The 15,546-nt window shown below is 41.2% G+C and overlaps 1 protein-coding gene across 1 annotated transcript in view; it reads right to left on the bottom strand.

Moving 5' to 3' along the window:
• C1H8orf34 (chromosome 1 C8orf34 homolog) overlaps positions 1-15,546 on the bottom strand; it is a 397,204-nt gene that overhangs the window by 195,256 nt on the left and 186,402 nt on the right. The window contains exon 7 of the mRNA XM_030190169.1: positions 12,975-13,141. Coding sequence (XP_030046029.1) covers positions 12,975-13,141 — 167 coding nt within the window. The remainder of the gene's footprint in view (positions 1-12,974; positions 13,142-15,546) is intronic.

Below are 15,546 nucleotides of genomic sequence, written 5' to 3'. Positions count from 1 at the left end.
ATCTTCTATGATCCAGCCATGTTTCTCAATTCATGATGGTCTAAGAAAGCTGACTTTATTTCTCGATATGATGTTTCCTCTATTTTGCTTATTGTTGTTGCTGTGTTTCTGTTTGACAAGTGTATCACTTGTAAAAAGTTTGTAAAATTATCATAAATAAATAATAAATTACTAAGTGACAGGAAGAGACTGATGTGTATTGACCAGGTAACATAGTAACATAGAGGGGCATAATCGAATGGCGCCGGCAAAATACATGGCCAGCGATGTATTTTGGCGGCGCCGCAAACAGCTGGCCAGACCCGTATTTTCAAAAAAGATGGCCAGCAATCTTTTGTTTCGACAATACGGTTCCGGCCAGCCAAATGCCTTGGATTTGGCCGGGGTTTGAGATGGCCGGCTTCGTTTTTTAGCAATAATGGAAAGTTATGTCGGCCATCTCAAACCCGGCCAAATCCAAGGCATTTGGCCGTGGGAAGAGCCAGCATTTTTAGTGCACTGGCCCCCCCTGACATGCCAGGACACCAACCAGCCACCTAGGGGTCACTGCGGTGGACTTCAGAAAAGCTCCCACATGCATAGCTCCCTTAATTTGGGAGCTCAGCCCCCCCAAACCCACTACCCACAAATGTACTGCACCCACTAAAATTGCTCCAGGGACCTGCATACAGCCTCTAGGACTTATTGCTGCTGTATAACTTTGTATTAGATTGTAAGCTCTTTGAGCAGGGACTGTCTTTCTTCTATGTTTGTGCAGCGCTGCGTATGCCTTGTAGCGCTATAGAAATGCTAAATAGTAGTAGTAGTAGTAGTAGGCACACCAGTTCACACCTGAAGACTAATCTCTCTGAAAAAGTCCTTTCTTGAAATAACCACGTTTACTCGCAGTTAACTGCAGATCAGAGGTTGTGCCCCACTGGCAAAGAGTCCCCTGGTACTTAGATTAGCAGTAGGTCAGAGCTGGCACAATGGGGTACACTGCCCTCTTTCAGCACCATGCAAGATAAGAACTACGTTCTCTAACGTGGGTAACACAGGAAAGGGAACTAAAACTGGCTTACAAAAATGGCCACTACCGCCTGGACTACAACAGGAAACAAAACAGGGCACACACTGACCTGGTTGGCAGGGGGGAAAAGCACCATGGGAGTAGAGCCCAGTACCCTACACCCAACACAATGCATTGCTAATGTGACTCTGCAGGGCACCTAACAGAAAAGGTGTCACACTCACCCGAGAGCCACACCGCAACCAGGGAAAGGCTGTCGGAGGATACAACACATTCTGCTGTCATGGAGGTGGGTACGGCATTTGAGGCTGGCATACAGGCTGGCAAAAAAGGTTTTTAGTTTTATTTTTTTAGTTTGGAAGGGGGTTGGTGACCACTGGGGGAGTATGGGGAGGTCATCCCCGATTCCCTCCAGTGGTCATTTGGGGCACCTTTTTGAGGCTTGGTCGTGAAAATAAAAGGACCAAGTAAAGCCGGCAAAATACTGCTTAATGTCGCTTTTTTTTCCATTATCGTCAAAAGCCGGCCATCTGGTAGCCACGCCCATGCCCGCCCATGTCCTGCCTTCGCTAATCTACCGGCACGCCCCCTTGAACTTTCACCGGCGAAGCAACAGGAAAGCGGCGATGCTGTCAAAAATGCCGCTTTCCATTATACCGATTTCGCCGCTTTTCCGAAATCGCCGGCCATCTCCCGATTTATGTCGGGAAATGGCTGGTGATCACTTTAGAAAATAAGCTGGACAGTAGCATAGTAGATGATGGCAGAAAAAGACCTGCACAGTCCATCCAGTCTGCCCAACAAGATAACTCATATGTGCTACTTTTTGTGTATACCCTGCTTTGATTTGTACCTGTGTTCTTCAGGGCACAGACCGTATAAGTCTGCCCAGCACTAATGATCTCAAGTAGGCAGAACAATGTGACAAAGCTAGGCTGCACAGAAAGATGTAACATGCAAAAAAACAAAACAGGTGATAATGCCTGACCTCACTTGGAATATAGTTTCGGAAGCCGTATCTCACAAGGATAGATACGCACTACTACTACTACTTATTGTTTCTATAGTGCTACTAGATGTACGCAGCGCTGTACACTTGAACATGAAGAGACAGTTCCTGCTCGACAGAGCTTACAATCTAATTAGGACAAACAGGACAGAGATAAGGGAATTACTGAGGTGAGGATGATAAAATAAGGTTGCTGAACAAGTGAGTAAGGGTTAGGAGTTAAAAGAAGCATCAAAAAGGTGGGCTTTTAGCTTAGATTTGAAGATGGCCAGAGATGGAGCTTGACTGACAGGCTCAGGAAGTTTATGCCAGGCATATGGTGCAGCAAGATAAAAGGAACGGAGTCTGGAGTTAGCGGTGGAGGAGAAGGGTGCAGATAAGAGAGATTTACCCAGTGAACAGAGTTCCCGGGGAGGAGTGTAGGGTGAGGTGAGAGTGGAGAGGTACTGAGGAGCTGCAGAGTGAATGCACTTATAGGTCAATAAGAGGAGTTTGAACTGTATGCGGAAACGGATAGGGAGCCAGTGAAGTGACTTGAGGAGAGGGCTAATATGAGCATAGCAACACTGGTGAAATATAAGTCGTGCGGCAGAATTTTGAACAGATTGAAGAGGAGAGAGATGGCTAATTGGGAAACCTGAGAGAAGCAAGTTAAAATAGTCTAAGCGAGAGGTGATAAGAGTGTGGATAAGGGTTCTGGTAGTGTGCTCAGAAAGGAAAGGGCGATTAGAGGTGATCTGGGTGCTGGGTCTACAAGAGAAGTCATAAGAGATGAGGCTTCAGGATCTAAAAGTGTATATCCTAGAGAAGAGATGAGACAGGGAATCTGAAAGGTATTAAAGTACACACTAACCATTTCCAAAGGAAAGGAAGTGCAGAAGTGTTGGTCATGATGAAGTTCCAATAAGGAAGACCAAGGAGAACATCAGGAAATATTTTGCGTGGAAAGAATAGCAGATATATAGAATGGACTCACAAAGGAAATGGTGTACAGAAATATAGTAAGGAAATTCAAAAAAGTATGGGATATACACAGAGTATTCCTTAATGCCAAGAGAGTGGTAAAAAAGAAATGGGATAACCTGTATAGAACAGCAACAAAATTATTAAATGGTATACAGATAAACTGCACAGTTGGTAGTTATAAATCTCAACAAATTGGCACATTGGGGGGGGGGGGGTGTTGAGTAGTTACAGAGCAGTAGTTACAACCCTAAACACCTTGCTGGGTCATTTTGTTTTTTGTCTGTCATTATTTATTATGTTGGTATGTGAGAATCATTATCACTACCAAATGCAATGTAGGATAAAATCAATGCTACTTTCATTAGAGATAATACACTGCTACACGAATGGAATGCAGCTGCAAAGAATCACTGGATAGGAATGGAGCATTTAAAAAAATGTTAGGCTTTTTCAGTGCTTGATATCAACTTAACTACTGTCTAAGAAATTGCTGGAGGTAAAGATGTCACATTTACCAAACAGACACCACACATAAAAAATCCTGCTACCTGCAAAGCAGCTGTTATCAAAGACTCCAGTCTGGCAAGAAAGTGCCCATAGGGAAGCTGAAGAGCTCTGTTCAGGTAATACTTTAATTATAGTGTTTGTATAGAATTATACTGAGATACAACAGGCTTTAGAAGAAAAGGAAAAGCAAGTAATGAACATAAGCCACAGTGTTCAGACTTTCCAAGGCATGTCTCCATTAAATATGTAGTAGCAGGTACAGAAGACTGATTGCACTGGGAAATCATCTTCGATGGATTAATTTAGTACAGCATTATTTATATCTACGTAATGCTGAAGGATGAAAAGCATACATGCTAGCTGAATCCTGCAAAAGGTTTCCAATCAAAGGAGCTTCTCTACTACAGCCTTATTCTCCCCTTTGAAAAGTGTCTAGGGAATATGTGTGTACAAAACACTGATGTACTTCGCACCTCCTAAAAAATGGGAGTTGAATGGCATGTAGAAAATGCAAATGCATGTGTGTTTACTCCCTTAACCTAGGCATGCACCAGATCAACAAAGGGCAATGCCACACAGATCCAGGGGAAGATAGGATGGGGTCTCCTGCTTGCAATGACCATCTTCCCTTCAAGTTGTGGCATCCCATGCTGCTGGCTGCCAGGTCTCTGCTGCCCAAACCCAGAACCCGCGAGGAGATAAATCTCTATAAAATCCTGAGTGGAACTGAACAGGTAATGTACATTGGTTGGTTGTTTACCCTTCAGAAATGACAACAAGGGAACACACCACGCAGGTTTTATAGCATTTAGACAAGTTACATTTTTCATTTTACTCAACATATACAGTGTAATTAAGCTCTGGAATTTGCTGCCAGAAGATGTGGCAGAAATCATGTTCTCTTAGGCTTCCATGGCTGGTGTCATGATCACTGCAGCTGTTTGCAGCACAACCTGGCCAGCAGCAATAATTGTGGTAAAAACAGCATAGCAACGGTTACAAAGGTTTAGACAAGTGCATAGAAGAAAATTCCATAAACCATTATTAAGGTAGACATGAGGAAAGCCACTGAATGTCCCTGGGGGTAAGAAGAATGGAATCCAGCTGCTTTCAGAGATCTTGCCAGGTGCTTGTGACCTGGATTGGCCACAGCTGGAAACAGACTTCTGAGCTTGATGGACTTTTGGTCTGACTCACAATGGCTGTTCCTATGTTCATTTAAAAGTTTTAATATTTGCATAATTAACAGCATGCTTTTGGCTACTGTAGTGTACTATATCCTAGCAGGATAAGAACATGGAGAAGGATTAGGGCAGGGTATCGACATAAGACTACATCAGACTGTATCCTTCTACATCCTTCTACCTTTCACCATCACCTTTTCTACATGATTGGCCACCTTGAAGTTCATCATATACAATTCCACCCAAGTCTTGCTCCTCTTTTGTGCACAAAAGTTCTTCCCCCCCCCCCTGAACTATACTGTTCCCTCGGGTTTTTTCAGCCCAAATGCATGACCCTACATCTTTTTTAGCATTAAATCTTAGCTGCCAAATTCTGGACTATTTTCAAGCTTCGCTAGGTCCTTCCTCATGTTATCTACACCATCAAGGGTGTCTACACTAATGCAGATTTTGGTTTCATTAGCAAAGGGGTGAGCCTTACCAGACAGCCCTTCAGCAATATCGCTTACAAAAATGTTAAAAATAACCAGCCCATGAACCTTTTTTTTTCTGTTGGCCATTTCTCTCTCTACTGTATGCATCCAAGCATCCTTCTGGCTTTTGCCATCACCTTTTCTACCTGTTCAGCCACTTTATGATCGTCAGATACGCGGCTAGAAGTGAACGAGTGTCTCTTGCCCACAGTATGCAACACAATAAGACATACTAATGTTATTTATATGTTGTTAATAACGACTCACCAATCTGACACTTGGTAACTTTGTTGAATTATATGAATAGCTGCTGTTTGTGAACATTTTTTTTTAATCAGACTCCTGGTCAAGTGGGTCCTTATGTGAATAAATTGCTTTTGATCTTTAACTTGGAGCGTTAACTATGCAATAGCTCTTGCGGTGTCTCTTTTCTGTTTGACAACAGCAACAAAAAAAAAGTATGTATTCTTTGTAAACATGCACAGCATGTATAGGCTATTGCAAATTAACCACAATTTAATCATCCTCTTCAAAGCACGCTTCACTTAATCATTATAAAAAGGAAACAGTAGACTGGCTGTGCAACATTAGAAGAAAAAACTCAGAATCAGTTCTACTTGATGAACAACTAATTAGATCATTTCATCTATAATGTAACAGCTCCCCTGAAGAGTAGGTTAACTAGTATCTCAAAGTGAGATCATGTGGCTGGAACTGACAGTCCTGCTGCTCAGTGCAGAGGAAGTGAAAAATATAACAGAAAGATGAGAATTAGAGAGTAAGAACAAAAGGTTTCTCTCTATCGGTGGGCTGAGAAAATAAGTGCTGGGAAACTTACAGGGTTTTTTTTCTATGCTATAGAAAAAAAAAAGAATAAAGATCATAATGGCTATGCATTTCTGCCTCTCAAACAAATATTTTGAAAACTCCAATAGATGTATTAGTTATTTTAAATAAAATACAAAGCACTCTAGGTGAAGTACAACATAAAAATAAAATAGTCAAACATGTAATACATATCCTCTCATTATAATCTTCTTGCTTACTCTATAAATTAAGGGGGTCTTTTACTAAGGCACGCTAGCGTTTCTAGCGTGTGCTAAATGCTAGAGGCGCCCATAGGAATTCATTGGTGTTTCTAGTGTTTAGCAAATGCCTAATTTTAGGCAGCGTAAAAAACAGTGCGCCTTAGTAAAATACCCCCTAAATAAATCAAGCCATTATAATTACAAAGAACACCCACAACAATTCTAACATATTCACAACAACCTTTTACAATACAGATCAAAATCATGTCAATAAACAATTACATAGCCAACCTCTACAATTATAGTGCCCTGCTCGTCTGAAACAACTCAAAAATAGCTGAAATACAAGGCATTTTAAAAACTTTTATGTAGGGGAGTCCAAGATGGCCACTGATTGAATCAGATGCAGCTGTGAGCTCCTGATTTTTGACTTTGATTATGCCAAAGAGACGAGGCCGACCCGCTGCCATGTCCTCTCAGCGGCGGAGCCCTGTGGCTCAATCCGGCTCGACTGAACCTTTTATACAGCGAGCCCCGATTCCAGTGGCGTTGGTGAGCAGCCCGCTAGCTCAGCCAGGAGTAGCCAGGAGTTGATGGTGGCCCCCGGCGGAACTCTGGGCTAGAGGTTACCCTCAGCCCTGTTAGAGCTCCTCCCCCGCAGCTGAGCGGAAGCAGCTTCCCAACGGCGGTTTCCCTAGCCTGGCATATGGAAGGAACGCCAGGGCTATCGCAACAAGAGGCAGAATGTGATCTGCATGGAGCAGAGGGGAGTTTAGGATTTCAAACTCCTCAAATAAGATCTGAAATAGCGATTACAGCATCGGGGGACATAGAAACTGCAAGTACAACTACTTTGGGAGAATTTCCTACACAGCGTTTGGAGGTAACAAACACTCAATTTTCAGTTTCTTTTGTTAAACCCTCAGAAGTCACTTTAGATAATTTATGGTGCTTGATAGCTGACCTGGGCAACACATTATTTCCTCAGGTACAGAAAATAAGTCAAGATATGACTGTTCTGGAAGTAAAAACTAAAGAAACAGAAGAAGGTTTAAAATATTTGACCTTAAATGTTCCATCACAAGAGAAAAACCTTCAGCATATGCAATTGCTTCAAAGTAATATGCTGAAAGATTTAACTAATCTGAGGAGGAAAACAGAATTTCTTGAAAATTACTCAAGAAGTACTAACTTGCGACTTTTGAATTTTCCTCAACAATTTGCTGTTTCCCCTCGTGAAATGTTAAAGAATTATATTAAAGAAATACTGGAGGTTCCGGAAGAGAGTATCCCTCCCTTCACACAAATGTATTATCTTGCTGTTAAAAAAGATAGTAACCAACAAACTCAGGTAAATCAGTCATTAGATGTAACTGCACTTCTAGTTTCTTCAGATACAGAACAAGTCACAGCAGCCACTTTGTTGGCTACAGTGGCGTTGGCTCCTGATAAAAACTGGATAATGAAGATGTTCTTTAAAAATAAAGGAAAAACCTTTAAAGGTCTAAAATTTCAAATATTTCAGAACAAATCAAGAGATACCAAGAAAAGACGGCAACAATTCCTCCAGATGAAAACTGAAATGCTTCAGATGGAAGCTACTTTTTTCCTAAGATACCCCTGCAAATGCGTGGTTAAATATCAATCTTTTAAATATGTTTATTACGAACCCTTTCAGCTTGCAGCTTCCATAACATTAAAAAGCTCTAGTTAATGTAATAAGGAACTGGTTAGCGTCTTCTTACAAATGTATTTAAAAATGTCCTAAATCTCCACTGTTCAGGAATCTTGGACTCTTATCATGGACTTGAGATTGGTTAGAGATAATAGAGTTTATTCTTTTCTTTCTCCCTTTTTTCCTTAGCTTAATTTTCTAAGATAACCAATCTTTTCTGTACAAATAATGCAATGTCTTCTATAAAAATAGAAATGCCTATAAATAAAAAAAATTATGTATACAGTTTCAAACAGATAAATCAAGCAATTTTTGTAAAGAAAAAAAAACTGAATCAAATGACTATAATACTAACGTAGGAAAACAAAAAATTAGGCAATTGAAAACAAATAAAATTATTCAGTTCAAGTCCACAATATTTGGCGGTCCAATTCATATAATAATGGAAGAATAAAAGAAAAAATATCAATTAACTTCTGAAAAGGAAAAGATCCAGGTATGTGAACACACTACTCTCCATTCATCCATTTCTGCAAACCCCCAGTCGAAAGAGAGAGAGATCACCAGAGGGCCTCTAGTAACCTTTCAGCATAACACAGCCCTTCTCTCCCCATATTTAAATAAGCTATAAGAAATAGTACAAAAATGTTCAGAAAGCATTTTATATATAAAGAAGCCTCGAATTTGTTTAACAATGGAGTTAAGACATTTTCCCTAACAATCCATCATAAAATATATATATATATATATATATATATATATATATATATATATATATATACATACACACACACATACACAGTGCACTCCATTTAAGTACACGTCGGATAAGCGCATGCTCTGTTTAACTGCATGCCGTACTTCGGTCCCGTTTTGGCACCATCAATTTCTATGGGGACATTCGGTTTAACACACCACTGATAAGTGCAAGATTCGCTTATATGTATGGTTCAAGACCGCTCCTCTGCAGGAAAAACTCTGCATAAGTGCGCGGATGGAATATGGAAGCCGATTGGTGCGTGACAACCAACGAGATTTCAAATTTACTGCCTCTTTAACTGCCACAGGCAGAATAAGTGAAAGAATGTTGTTAGAGCGTACACTGGGGTCGTCGTCGCAGCGGAACTGTAAGACTAACACTGGCTGAACGAATAGAAGTTCTTAAAAAATTAGAAAACAAACAAAGTCAAGCATCTATTGCTAAAGAATATGGTGCCAATCCCAGTCAAATTTCACCTGTCTTGAAGCAGAAAGACCAGCTTCTGGAAGACTGGCAAAACAATACAAATCCACAACGGAAACAAAAACGGGCGGGAAAGGCTGAGGAGGTAGAAGATGCTCTGCTTTGGGGGTCTTCTCGAGTCAGGAGCAGACAGTTTCTTGTCAGTGGTCCACTGCTTATGGAGAAAGCTAACCAGCTAGCTGAAAGTCTTGGACTAACTGAATTCAAAGCCACTGTTGGATGGTTGGAAAGATGGAAGGAGAGGAATAGCATAAAATTCAAGAAACAGCATGGTGAGAAACAAGACTCTGATGACTTTGGTGCTGAAAATTGGGTTGTTTCAGTTCTTCCTACCATCTTGAACGAGTTTGCACCTCGTGACATTTTCAATGCTGACGAAAATGGTCTCTACTGGCGAGCGATTCCTGATGGAACACTTGCATTCAAACATGCCGAAACTACTGGAGGTAAAACGTCGAAGGATCGACTGACGATCCTCCTTTGCTGCGATATGGATGCAAGTGAGATGTTGGAACCCCTCGTCATTGAAAAGAGCAAACAGCCCCATTGCTTCAAGAAATTTAAGCGACTTCCTGTGTCATAACAAGGCTAACGCAAATTTATGGATGACTGGGGAAATTTGGAAGCAGTGGCTAAAGAAGTTAGACACTAGAATGCAGGCAAAAAAGCGTCAGATTTTGCTGCTTTGTGATAATTGTGCTGCACATGGTGATGATGTCAGGCTGTCTAACATCAAGGTGGTCTTCCTGCCACCAAACACTACCTCTCTGATCCAACCTATGGATTAGGGCATAATAGCCAATTTCAAAAAACATTATCGGGCTCTTGTGCTACGTCGTCTGATGAGCGTTATGGATGACCAGACTGGCAAGGATAAACGTGCTGTTGAACTGGCTCGTAATCTATCACTGTTGGATTCCCTACATATGCAGAAAAAAGCCTGGAATCATGTTACACAGCAACCATTGTGAACTGCTACAAGTGGGCAAGCTTTGTTAAGGATGTGGAGAAGGACAAAACATATGCAGCTGTTGCAAACACGTCAGATGAACAGGTTATTGACATCCCAGCCGGTGTTACTGAAGAGGAGTTCCATCGCTACGTAGCTGCTGATCACGATCTACAGACAGCTGAAGACAGCATTGATGTTGAGATATGCGCCTATACGCAGGCAACAATGGCTGATGATGGAACAGATGAAGGAATGAGCAGTGAGGCATGTGCTGACGAAATTCAACAACCTCCTGCTGTCAGTTTTGCAAGAGCGCTGGAGAGTCTCAACACTGTGCAGGCCTATCTGGAGGCCACTGGATGTCAATGCTATGACAGTTTTTACTATCTGGCAGACGTAGTCTATGGAACTCACAGACCCAAGACTGTACAGAGGACTATAACTGATTACTTCAAGTAAGCCTAATGTCAGTTAACGGAGACTGCATACTGTACGTATAATAATAAACAGTACTGTACATATGTTTATCAGATATCAAGTTTCTTTAGGTCACAATGGTTAAGTGCACGCTCTGGTTAACTGCATGCATTTCTTTTGTCCCAGACCCTTGCACTTAAGCGGATTGCACTGTATATTTGTGTGTATATATATATATATATATATATATATATATATATATAAAGTAATATCTCAGAAACAGAGGGGCATAATCGAAAGGGATGCCCAAGTTTTGCTGAGGACGTCCTCGCAAAACTTCCCGGTGGAGGGGCGGCGAAACCCGTATTATTGAAACAAGATGGACGTCCTTAGAGATGGTCGTCCCTAGACTTGGAAACCAAGGACGCGCATCTCAGAAATGACCAAATACAAGCCCTTTGGTGATGGGAGGAGCCAGCATTCGTAGTGCACTTGTCCCCATTACATGCCAGGACACCAACCGGGCACCCTAGGGGGCACTGCAGTGGACTTCTGAAATTGCTCCCAGGTACACAGCTCCCTTACCTTGTGTGCTGAGCCCACCAAATCCCCCCAAAACCCACTCCTCCATCTGTACACCACTACCATAGCCCTTACGGGTGAAGGGGGGCACTTACATGTGGATACAGTGGGTTTGTGGTGGGTTTTGAAGGGCTCACATTTACCACCACAAGTGTAACAGGTGGGGGGGATGGGCCTGAGTGTGCCTGGGTGGGAGGGGGATTCTCTCCGGTGGTCATCTGGTTAGTTCGGGAACCTTTTTGAGGCTTGGTCGCAAGAAAAAGTGGACCAAGTAGTCGGCAAAGTGCTCGTCAGGGACGCCCTTGGTTTTTCCATTATCAGCCGAGGACACCCATGTGTTAAGCACGCCCCAGTCCCGCCTTTGCTATGATTCTAACACGCCCCCCGGGAACTTTGGTCGTCCCCGCGACGGAAAACAGTTGAGGGCGCCCAAAATTGGCTTTTGATTATGCTGATTTGGATGACCCTGGGAGAAGGACGCCCATCTCACAATTTGTGTCGAAAGATGGGCGCCCTTCTCTTTTGAAAATAAGCCTGATAAGTCTTTTTTTCAACTACCAGATTTGAAAAGAGTAAGTCTTTAGACTCTTTCAAAAGATAATGGATACCAGAATTTTTGAATGGAACATCACCCAGTGAGAGATAACAGTATTTAGATACCAATTTCTTAAAGAAGAGAAAAGAATTCTGGTATATTCAGTATGTTCCAAGAAAAAAATATTTTCCCCTGTGAGAAAACGGAGTTTGTAAATAATATAACAACAAACATGAAAAATACAGTGTTCCTAAATTAAATCATTTAAGGCTTCTTTTACAAAGCTGCGCTAGTGATTCCCGTGCTGAAAATGAGAGACGGGAAGGCGGTAGAACTAGAGGACATGAATTGAGGTTGAAGGGGGGCAGACTCAAGACTAATCTCAAGTATTTTTTCACAGAGAGGGTGGTAGATATATGGAATGCCCTCCCGTGGGAGGTGGTGGAGATGAAAACGGTAATGAAATTCAAACATGCGTGGGATAAACACAAAGGAATCTTGTTTAGAAGGAATGCTTCCGCGGAATCTTAGTAGAGATTGGGTGGTGACGCTTGTAATTGGGAAGCAAAATGGGAGCTGGGCAGACTTCTACGGTCTATGCCTTGATTGTGACTGAATAAATAGGGATAGGCTGTAGTGTAAATTTTAAGGGGCTTCGACGTTAGTTTCAGAACTTAGTACAAGAACAGTGCTGGGTAGACTTCTACGGTCTGTGCCCTGAGAAAAGCAAGGAGAAATCAAACTCGGGTATACATATAAAGTATCATCACACCATGTAAATGAGTTTATCTTGTTGGGCAGACTGGATGGACCGTACAGGTCTTTATCTGCCGTCATTTACTATGTTACAATGAGAGGAAGGCCCATAGGAATTGAATGGGCTTCCTCTCATTTGCCACACCAGGCATCAGTAGCGCGGCTTTGTAAAAGAAGCCATTAAAATCTTTTATTTCTGTATTTTCAATGCCATTTTTTAAAAAATAAAAAAAGATGGGGTCGATATTGAAAGTGATTTAACTGGCAAGAAATGGTCATTTTCAGCAGCACTTAACTGGTTAATGCCACTGAAAATCACCAGTTAGCACCTAACACAAAACTGGCTATTTTGGAGATGTTCCGGGGATGTAATCAGTACTTGGTCAGTTAAATCTGATATTCAGCACTTAACTGGCCACAGTCACCGCATAAATGTCAGTCCTAGCTGTATGTGGTGCCTCATAGCCACTTAAGTTCTGAATATTGCACTTAACCGGCTGTGGTGTAACTGGCTTTGTAAACCTGGAAATTCAATGCTGGAGCCTAGACATGCACAATGTTGGCGGGCAGTCAGCAAAATGCTGAGTGCCACCAGCTGAATACCGACCACCAGTAATTTTAATGGAGATTTAAGTTACCCAGGAGTTCCATTGCATCATCCTCGTCATGGATATCTTCCTCAGATACAGATGGCGCAGTGCTATTGACAGAATCAAAGGAATCCTGCGAAAGCATGGCTGCTAACAATTTCTTATGGTGTTGCTGTTGCTGTTTCAGTCCTTTGTTTTTTGGTTCCATCTTTAAGCTAGGAGAAAAAAAATTTCACCAAATCTGTTTATTATAGCTTGATAGTAAAAGGATAATACAGCATTTTACTGTCATATATTCTGGACCTGAAGAATTACCACAGTGTAATAAAGTTGTACAATAAAGGCATGTTTCTTTATTGTTTTGTTTTTTTAATTTATCATAAGTTTTATAAACCTCCCATCTTAAAAGCTTAACATACCATTATGTAACACACACTAAAAACAGACAGTCGGTCAACAAAAGGTACATCACAGCAAGTCAGACACTAGGCATCAGGATTTTAAAAAATTACTTGACACCTGATCTTCTTACCCCAGCTCAGCTTGAGATCAACCAAATTTTGACTTTCTTCTAAAACCTATCAGCACTTAACTTACCCCTAATTCTTACCAATAGCCAATTTCAAAACAGTGGACGAGGCCCTCCCATTAACCTCTTATGCTTCAACAGTTTAGAAGATACAACCTCCATCAACGACCTTTGACTAGATCGCTTTGAACTAGCCGGCAAATACCAACACTGCCTCTCTCTCAAATATTTTGGACCTTTATTATGCATCAGTCAAAATACTATAGTAAGAATTTTAAAATGTATAATAAATTTAGGTGTCAAAATGATGCATACTAAGCACAAACTCTTTAACAGCAGTACTGCGTGGACCTGCTGTTATAGAAGACTAACGTAAATATGTATTTTTGCGCCTAACTTTAAGCACGAGTATTTACACCAGCCAAAAGATGATGTAACTGCTTGCGTCTAAGTACTGGAAGTTAGGCACCTGACAACATTCTATAACCTCGCACCTAATTGCTTGGCATGCCCTGACCTGCCCATGCTCCTCCCAAGTCCATGCTCTCTTTGGAGTTCCATGCCACAAAAATTAGGTGCTTGGTTTATAGAATAGGAATGTAAGTCAATTACACGTGTAACTGCAAATTAGTGCTTGTTACAGCCATTTATTGATACTTGTTGCCAAGTGCCAATTTAGCACTAATTATCAAATCAACTTATGTACGTAACCAACCCTATTCCATAACCGTGAATGCATCCCTCAATAAGGGTATAGTTCCTTCTTTATTGAAGGTGGCTAAAGTAAAACCCTACTGAAAAGGATGGATTTGGATCAATCCGTAATGGGAAATAATCAACCTATTTCAGTGTTGCTGGTTGTGGCAAAGATTGAAAGGATAGATTTGGAAGCAACTCAGTGAATATGTGGAGATGAAAGAGGAGTTGGACCCTTTTCAGTATGGATTTAGAGGAAAAAAAACCAGAAATGTTATCAGTCTCCACAGTAGATGAATTGTGGTGTAGTATGGATGGAAGGGTCACATTGTTTTCTGATATTGTACATATCATCTACATTTGGAACTTTTGAAAAGCAGTGCACGACTAAATCTAAGCAATTTTAAATTCTTATTTTCAAATTTGTGTTCTGGATTGTTTGATAAATTCTAAACTGCTCTCTTCCTTGTGTGTCCCCCTTTCTTAATAGATTTCTTGACCTCTATCCTATGTATATATTTTTAAATTAACCTTCCTTTCCTCTGACTTGGAGATCTACTGGTTTATAGAAGTTTTATATTTCTGTCCTCTGACTTTATAGTCCCTCCCTATCTACCCACCCCTAGGCTAACTCTCTCTACATACAGGAAAACCAAGAGGCAATTATCTTCACTGAATTATCTTAACATAGTACACCTCACACTTATTAAGAAAGTAAACAAAAATGAGATAAACAGGAAGTTTATATGGTTTTCCAAACAGGTGGCTGAAAAAATAAGGGCAAAAGAGGATTCATTCAAGAAATACAAAACACACAGGAGGCTCACAGAAGAGAATATTGGCTTAAACTCAAAAGCTCAAGACGGAAATATGACTAGTGAAAGCGCAGGTGGAAGAAAAATGGCTGAAGATGTAAAGAGAGGTGACAGGAAATTTTTCAGATATATTGGGGAAAGGAGAAAAGATAGGAATGTAATTGTAAGATTGAAATATGCTGAGAATGGCTTTGTGGAGATGATGAGGATAAAGCAAATATGCTGAAGAAATACTTCTCTTCTGTATTCATGGAAGAGAACCGTGGAGAAGGGCTGCAGTTGGCTGCCAAAGGTATATCTGGGAATGGAGTGAATATTGCACCATTCATGGAAGAAATCATTTACAAGCAGCTTGAAAATTTGGCAGTGGACAAAGCTATGGGGCCAGATGGGATACATCCCAGGATACTGAGGGATCTCCGAGAAGTCCTGGCGGGACCTCTTAAAGATTTATTTAATAGATCTTAAGAGATGGGAGAAGTTCCTCTGGACTAGAGATGAGCTGATGTGGTCTGTCTTAACAAAAGCAGGGACAGGGAAGAAGTGGGAAACTACAGGCCGGTAAGCCTCATGTCAGTGG

The sequence above is a fragment of the Microcaecilia unicolor genome, chromosome 1 (assembly GCF_901765095.1).
Source record: "Microcaecilia unicolor chromosome 1, aMicUni1.1, whole genome shotgun sequence".
Taxonomy (NCBI): Eukaryota; Metazoa; Chordata; class Amphibia; order Gymnophiona; family Siphonopidae; genus Microcaecilia; species Microcaecilia unicolor.
The sequence above is the reverse complement of the archived record's forward strand: the minus strand, read 5'-3'. Positions and strand labels throughout refer to the sequence as shown.